The 8041-nt window shown below is 39.2% G+C and overlaps 1 protein-coding gene across 2 annotated transcripts in view; it reads left to right on the top strand.

Moving 5' to 3' along the window:
• The first annotated feature begins 1422 nt into the window (after positions 1–1422).
• brwd1 (bromodomain and WD repeat domain containing 1) overlaps positions 1423–8041 on the top strand; it is a 33011-nt gene continuing 26392 nt past the window's right edge. Inside the window, exons 1-9 of one of the 2 annotated variants that reach the window (XM_084126792.1) lie at positions 1423–1653; positions 1750–1808; positions 1902–1931; positions 2143–2202; positions 3103–3162; positions 3363–3513; positions 3601–3693; positions 6430–6590; positions 6674–6895. In XM_084126792.1, the coding sequence (XP_083982918.1) occupies positions 1605–1653; positions 1750–1808; positions 1902–1931; positions 2143–2202; positions 3103–3162; positions 3363–3513; positions 3601–3693; positions 6430–6590; positions 6674–6895 (885 nt within the window). In that variant the 5' untranslated portion in view covers positions 1423–1604. The remainder of the gene's footprint in view (positions 1654–1749; positions 1809–1901; positions 1932–2142; positions 2203–3102; positions 3163–3362; positions 3514–3600; positions 3694–6429; positions 6591–6673; positions 6896–8041) is intronic. The other variant, XM_084126793.1, reaches the window with a different exon arrangement.

Here is an 8041-nt window from a genome sequence, read left to right as displayed (position 1 = left end):
GATTAAACATCCATGTGATTTAGGAATTAGGGTCTATATTTTTGGAAGCTTTTACTTTAGTGTCTTAAAGGTCAGGCTGAAAGTATGTGACCAATATTCATAAACACGTCTGGTTGACGGCATTGTAATCATCATTTAATCAACACTTCGTACTATGTATTTTGTTCTCACAAACCAGCTCATATTAAAATACAACATTATACTAAAAATGTAACTAGAGTTTCACTACAGTATATATACACTGGGTCCATAAATATGTGGACACTCAAGATGCATTTAAAATGTCTCCAAATATAAAAGCAAGTGGCATCTGCAAACAAATTAAACCTCAGAATTAAGTGTTTTAACCACATAATGTGATTTAAGTGGATGTACGTTTCTTCAAGTACTCGTAGCAGAGTAATAGTTCTTCCCAGTAACAAAGGACAGAGTAAATGTGACTGACAGCCAGAATGTCTGAAAATCTGAACAATTTTATTTCTATAGCACTTTTCACAATCTTCTGTTGTTTCAAAGCAGTTTTACAGCAAATCACAATGTTAATGATTGTAATATCTATGAAGATAAGTGCCTTATAGTCACATTTAACAGATTACTGCTGGGTTTACATTTTGCAATGATATAAACAATCAAGAAGTTGAGATTTGGCATATAGTATATATCGCTTTACGTGAAAGTACTGTCTGTATGTGGGTAAAGTTGGATATATACTTATACATCCAACTTTATATATATATGTGTGCAATAATAATATAGTTATAAACAATATGAATGAATATGATCAGCGATAGGAACTGTATCATCTTTTATCATTTAAAACCTAACAAGCTTATTTTGTAAAAGGTTTTGCATGAATAGTATGCTTGCTCTCTTGAAAATAAGTCACTTGATTTGATGTTTTGTTTGTAATGCATAGACACTGATACGTTTGAAGCGTATGCAACTGCTTTTTGATTAAAAGACAAAAGATCCAAAGGTTTGGTCATTTACTGCATTGCTCTGCCTCAGAATCTGTGTTGTTTCTTGTCAGTGGGCATATGTGTGTGTAAATCAAGTAAATTCGTCACATTTAATATAATAAACATCACGTGATCCCGCAAGCAAGTAATACTAAGTAGGGGTGGTGAATATTAGTCGTTTGCATATCTTTAAATATTCAAACCATCAGTTTCTCAGACTGTTTTATAGACAAAAGATAAACGGTTTCTACTGTCGCCATTCAACGTGACGTCACGACCTCGACCTTCCTCGAATCAGCAACGCGCGTTTTCGTCGCTCTTCGATGAAAGGTTTGCTTTTAACGGCACGACAATAAACGTTTCGACCTGAACATTGAACGTTTGGTGTTTTTAAACCTCCGCGTGGCCTCTGTTTTGCAGAAGCAGAAGACGAGCGGTTGAACCCCCTCCCCCTGTTTCCGGTGCTCAACCGGAAGTAGCTGTGATGAGCTCAGGCCTCATACTTCCAATGGCGACCGAAAACTGGCCGAACAGAAAGCGGGAGCAATCGTGGAGGGGGTACGAAGCGTACAATCGACATTAAATAATTATATAATTTACAAACTACACATAAAGTTCGTCTCCAAATACCGTATTCTTTGAGCTATGGCCGATACTGCAGCCAGAAATGGGAGTATTTCGCCCCTTGAATCGGGTAAGCCACAAAAAAGTAGTATTTAGGAATATTATTAACAGGTACTTTTATCGCTTCTGTGTCGTAAATCCAATAATAAACGGTGTCCTTTCGCAGAGTTATATTACTTGATATCGCGCTATTTGAGCACGGGGCCGTGTCGGAAAGCGGCCGAGGTGAGTTGACTTCAGTCGTCGAGACTTTAATGCGAGAATAGTGTGTTTTAAACGATGCCCGAGTGTGTCTGAGCTCGCTCTCATCTGTTGCAGGCTCTGGTGTGTGAGCTGGAGGAGAACCAGGTGTGTTTCTCGAGGACTTCATGTCCATCAGTCTGTGTGTTCGGCTCCCTCTTGGATACATGGATTCGGCGATATGCTACTTTCCATTATCTCTTGCTTTGAACTTTGTTTACATTTTCCGCTAGTGTTATTATTATTATTAAGACAATAAAAAAGTCGCTTTCCTTTCGCATTCCTCATTAACCCGGCTTTTTTATTATTTTTTTGATAGCTCCTTCCACGTCGCTTGGATTGGGAAGGAAATGAACACCCACGATCTTATGAAGATTTGGTAAGTGTTTTGATTTTTTTGTTTTTCCTGGAGCATGTGCATGGTGTGTGTTTTAATTCTCACACGTGTGTGTATTGTGACCGATTTAGGCTCGACTTTAAATGACAGGCATCTGAATTATTTCCTTCCGTTTTGTTAAACATGCGTACTATATTTGACAACTTTGATTTGATCGTAACGCGTTATTATTACGAGCAGTTCTTGTGGGTTCTCTGTGTTTTGACTTGCTTCCCTATTATTTAGTGCTGTATTGCACTTAGGGTGGGGCCTCGTCGGGTTGTGGCTACGTCACGATATTAAATCGTCCAATCAGATAGCAGGACTCGGCGTCGGCTTTTTATTTTGCATGTGACCTGCGCTCTGATTGGCCGATAAAGGGACTCGATTTGCATAAACTCCTTGCACTCAGTCGCATGAGACAGGCTCTTATTTATGTTTTCCTGACGGGTCGCGACCAGAGTCAGTTATCTTAACCGTTTAAATTCACTTAATTTAACAAGACAGCTACTTAAAATTAGAATTTAGTTGTCTGTTTGATTGGTTAAAAGCACATTGAGAATCCAGAAATCAGATACATCCACTAAAAAAAGAAGAAACAAGAAAACTGGGATTACCTAAGGTGCAAAAAAGAGCAATTATACTTAGTGTTAAGGACAGGTGTTGCTATTACAAATAATTCATAACATTTTGTATTTTGGTACCTCTTTATATAGTTTAATATGTGCTAAGATTTAAAGTAATTGATATAATGCACTTATGTACATGTTTTTAAACATTGTACTTGTATTTAAAGTACATGTGCATATGATAACATCTGTAAATAATTTCTGTAATTACATCTATAATTACACTGTTGACTCTTCCCTTACCTTTTAACCCACTCTTATTAAACCATACCAGCAAACCTGTCCGTACCCATACCAGCAAACCTTTCCTGTGTCCGCCTCAATAGCAGCACAAGTGGGTTTTGTTTTTGTCAATGCAACATCAATACACAAAGTACATTGTACTTAATTAATTTTTAATTTTTGTACGACACCTAATATATAGTGACCACTTTTTTTTCATTTGGAAATGCATGTCATTAGTAAACATGACAGAAATAAACTAAGCGACTTTATTGCATCCACATGGTGTAAAGATCTTTTGTTCTTTGTTAGGTTGCTGCCAACAGACATATCGCACCAGATCACCTTTTGCAGATATGCAAGCAGATCGGTCCGATCCTGGACCGAGAGATTCCTTCTGGTGTGCCAGGAGTGCACTCTCTCCTGGGGGCCGGGAAGCACTCTTTACTGCGACGGTCAAAAGGTGAGATCAGGCTGAGCTTTCAACCGCATTGGCCTTGGTGTGAGTCTGTCAGTTATCCAAGTCTAAATGTCACCACCACCTCTCTAGACTGCAGCAGCAGATGGAAAGCCTCAACGTTCGCGGCCCTTCATAGAGGGAGACCACCAGAGAGGCCTTTAAGCTGCAGGGATGCCAATATTGGTGAGTACCTTCAGTTATTCACCTGGAACAAAAAGTTCTTGCCCTGGCTAAATTTGAACTGACTCAGAGGAAAAAACTAAAGGCTGCTTTTTTCTTTTATTGGCATGAAATGGAAGTGGCAAACATCTCTTATTCCCTATTGTGATGCATATGCTTGAGTGAAACAGTAGGGCAGGACTTAATTGTGTCCGTCGGGAATTGATTGGATCGTTGTTGTTTGCTCACGCGGAGCACGTCATTAGAGAAGAGATGCTGTTGCGAGGGAAAGGTTTTATTTTTCCTTAGCTTTTTTATTTTTTTGCAAGGGTACATGAATTTAAAAAAGTAGTGATGTGCCCAGATTAATCACTTATAAATGATGATAAACACTACATTTGCATGGTGAACTTATTTTACGCTTTTAGTTATTTGTTGAATAAGATTAGGGCAGCCCACGACTAAAGATTTTCCTAGTCCTAGTTCATTTAAGCCATTCGTCTGTGGGGAAATACTTAAACCATAATAATGAGCATTTAAAATATAAATCATAAAGTGCTCAAGCGCGCATAAAGCAGCGACACCGGCAAACATTGCACAAACTTTTTTTGAGATCAGAATGCAAACAAAATAAATAACCTATAAGCCTTATCTTATTTAACGAAAATATTTTTAAAATGTAGGGCATAAAAAAAAAAAGAATAAATAAATAGCCTATGCAGCAGACTTAAACTCTTAAAACAGAAAAATCAATGCAAACATAATCAGGCCGATGAGCAAGTCTTAACATTGAATGAAAACAGTTTTCCAATGGTCAGAACACAAACTAATAAATACATTATATAAAAATGAATAAACAAAATGTAGCTAATTGAAACACTACAACATGGACAATTAGGCTATAGCTAGACTCACCATCATTATTTTTTATTTTTTTACTAAATTAATGTTAATATTTAAAGTCCCCTGTAGTCAATAATTTTATCCCTTAAAACTCATCTTTGATCAACAAAATCACAATTTAAATGTTTTTTCTTTGAAAAAAATTCTTCATGCCTTAAAATAGCTTAAAGGGTAACTAAACCCCTGGTCAGAGCCTGACTCCACCCACTGTCAATATTTGAAAAATGCTAGAAAAGTGGGCAGACCCCAGCGGAGAGAGAGGGGACGAACCGTGAGCGGGGGGGCGTGCACCTGAGACCTGCTGTCACTCAGACTCTAAAATGGAGTTTGCTCACAGGGTCGCAAGACGACGTAAAGTACATGCATCTGATGAGTTTTATCAGAGCCCGTCATTCTCTGGTTTTATCGAGTTGATGTCAATAGCGCACGCTCTCTCTATAGGCATATTCATATTTTGCCGCTATGTGAAAAAATCCAGCAAAATGCGCCGACGCGTTTGTCGACCCCAGAGGAATAACTTTAGCCTAACCATAAATTGTGATTAAATATGATCACTCACATCAAGACGCCGCTGCGGTGGTCGAGTCCATGCAGGAGGAGCAGCGTTTGTCACTGCGTCGCTTTTCAGCGCGAGCTGTGTGGAGAAGCCCATTTCCACCTCGATTGCATTGGAGAAGAAATCCCGCGAAAATGCATGTTTCACACTCACGGTCTTCCAGGCCAAGTTCATGCAAACACTGGCGCCTATTTTCCAAGTCTGCTGGAAAGTTATGCAGTCCAGCAGTGCTGTTGCAACCAGCAACACTACACCTACGTACCCTCCTGCCCACTGTACAATACAGATAAATCTGCGCTAGCTCATACCAAGGGCGTGGTGAGCTCGTACCAGGGGCGTGGTAGAGCTGGAACCTGCTTACGTCACCTGCCACCTTTTACGTCACTTGCCACCGCAACATCCAATAGGAAAATTCAACTGCAGTAGCCACCGTTCAACCTTAAGAGGGCAGCACTCAGACGTTTTTACACCATATATTGTAAAATTAAAACACTTTATACCCTAATGTCAAAAAAGTTACTCGAATCAATGAACAGCACTAATAAAGCCTCATTCTTACAGATCATTAAATAAAAAAAGTTGGTTTAGGGTTTAGTTACCCTTTAAATGTAACTCTACACCCTTGCCTCATTTAGTATATGCGGTTCTATGAATATGCAAATGAGCCCCGCCTCCACTCACTCACTCAGCTCAGAGATCCACTCGTTGACGATCACGCGTTGATCTGATTGGTTACAAGGTAGTTTGTGACGTCAGAAACACCAGCGATTTCAAAGCGTGTTTTTGAGACTGTCTTTGGTTCACTGCAGTTTTAAGGAGAAAATACTCAGCAATGGTGGAAAATGCGGCAAAACTAAATCAAATGAGCTGACCATGTTTTTCCATAAAACAATTTGAGAATATCTACGTAAATCATTCTCTGACATTTTTGTGAATTTACGTGCTTAAATAAGTAATAAAACCACTAGTTAAAAAACAGTATTAGTATTTTTATGCATGGATCGGTTGTCAGAGGTGCTCTCATATGAAGTGGGTAAAAAGAAACATTAGGACACCTTCATGAATTGGGAATAAAAGGATGCTGCGTTAATGGCCTCCATTTTAATGCATCGTATCTCACGCCATGAACGCTGATGTAAGATGATTCAGCGTGACAGAGCACATTGAATTAATGGCGGAAATGTAGCCCTGGCCTGTTGACTCTTTCCTCTGACTTTGGCTCATTGCCGTCCCTGATCCACGTTTAATGCATTTTGACTTGTCTTGGCAAACGGAGAAATGCAATGTCTCTGTCGTTGTAGTGGAGGTGTGTCGAGGCCGAGAGCTCACCGGAGCTCAGCGCTTCAGCTCCATCAACCCTGTCAGCAATTATCAGCACATGAGGATGCACAGGAGGATCCTGGGACATCTCTCGGCCGTGTACTGTATCGCCTTTGATCGAACGGGTTCCAGGATTTTTACGGTGAGCGTCACAAATCTCTTGGGGTTCTCAGCTCTGGGTCTTTGACGTCCCACGCTTGACCCTGTCCGTTTCCTGACCCGCAGGGTTCAGACGATGCCTTGGTGAAGATCTGGTCCTCCTTTGACGGAAGTCTTCACTCCACTCTCAGAGGACACTGCGCTGAGATATCAGACCTCGCCGTTAACTTTGAGAACACCCTTATTGCGGCCGGGAGCTGCGACAAATCCATTCGAGTCTGGTGCCTTCGTACTTGTGCCCCGGTGGCGGTCCTGCAGGGCCACAGTGGATCTATTACCTCTTTACAGGTGAGAGCGCTGAATGCATTATCATGTGATATCACCATTTAAGTTTGTGAACGATTAAAATGTCTTCACGATCTGCCTTTGAGGAGAGATTGTAGTATCGTATCCCAACATGCTGTTCAACGACACGTACATTTACATCGCTCTTAAAGCGGTAGAGTTAAGCTCACTCTTCGTCATCATTAGGGTTGGAAATTGAAAATAGATTCCAATTCTAAATCGAATACTTGAGGTCAGGAATCGGATACTTGTTATAAAATAAAAATTGATTCCTCTTATCGATTCCTTTGTGAGCATTTCAATATAACTTTAAGCCGTTCAAGCACGAGACGACTCGATCGCTGTTTTCTGTTCTGCAGGCGTGTGTAACTATATTGGGCAACTCTTAAAGTGACAGCAGCCTAATATTCCTGCTGCCGTCTCTATAATAACACTAATCAAACAACAAAAGACAGAAAATTCACTCGTTCTTTACTGAATAACTTTTGTAACTGTATTTGTAATGTATATTTTATTTATAAAGTGCAGTGTTATTTACATTTGATGACAGTTTCTGTACCTGAAAATCTTAAAGCAATGTTTATTTCAATCGTATCTTTATTCAGTTGTATCTATTTTTTGCGATTGCTAATTTTTTTAGGGAAGTGTTTATTGTCTTTAATAATGCTTGACATTTATATTAGTTAGGCTAGGTGTTTTTCTATGGTACTTTTAAACCACAGGCAAACGTTCCTGGTGTAAGTGTAAGATTTTTTTGTTCATGATATTCAGCTACAATTAAATATTTTGCAATAAGACTAAATGTGAACGATATCTAAGTTTTTTTTGCACCTTATTGGAATCGAAATTAGGAATCGATAAGAATCAGAATTGATAAGCAGTGTGTATCATACACAGACACTGTCGGTCAAAAGTTTGGAATAATTCATGTTTTTGAAAGAAGTCACTTATGCTCGCCAAGTGCATTGATGAAAAATAAAATAAAAACCGTAATATTGTGAAAAATTACTTGAGTTTAAATTACTGTTTTCTATTTGAATATGTTATAAAATGTAATTTATTCCTGTGATGCAAAGCTAAATTTTCAGCATCATTACTCCAGTCTTCAGTGGCTACGTTTACATGCAACCAGATAATCCGTTAGGGGTT

The sequence above is a fragment of the Abramis brama genome, assembly GCF_963993115.1.
Source record: "Abramis brama genome assembly, chromosome: 10".
NCBI classification, from domain to species: domain Eukaryota; kingdom Metazoa; phylum Chordata; class Actinopteri; order Cypriniformes; family Leuciscidae; genus Abramis; species Abramis brama.
This window is presented reverse-complemented; position numbering and strand designations above follow the sequence as displayed.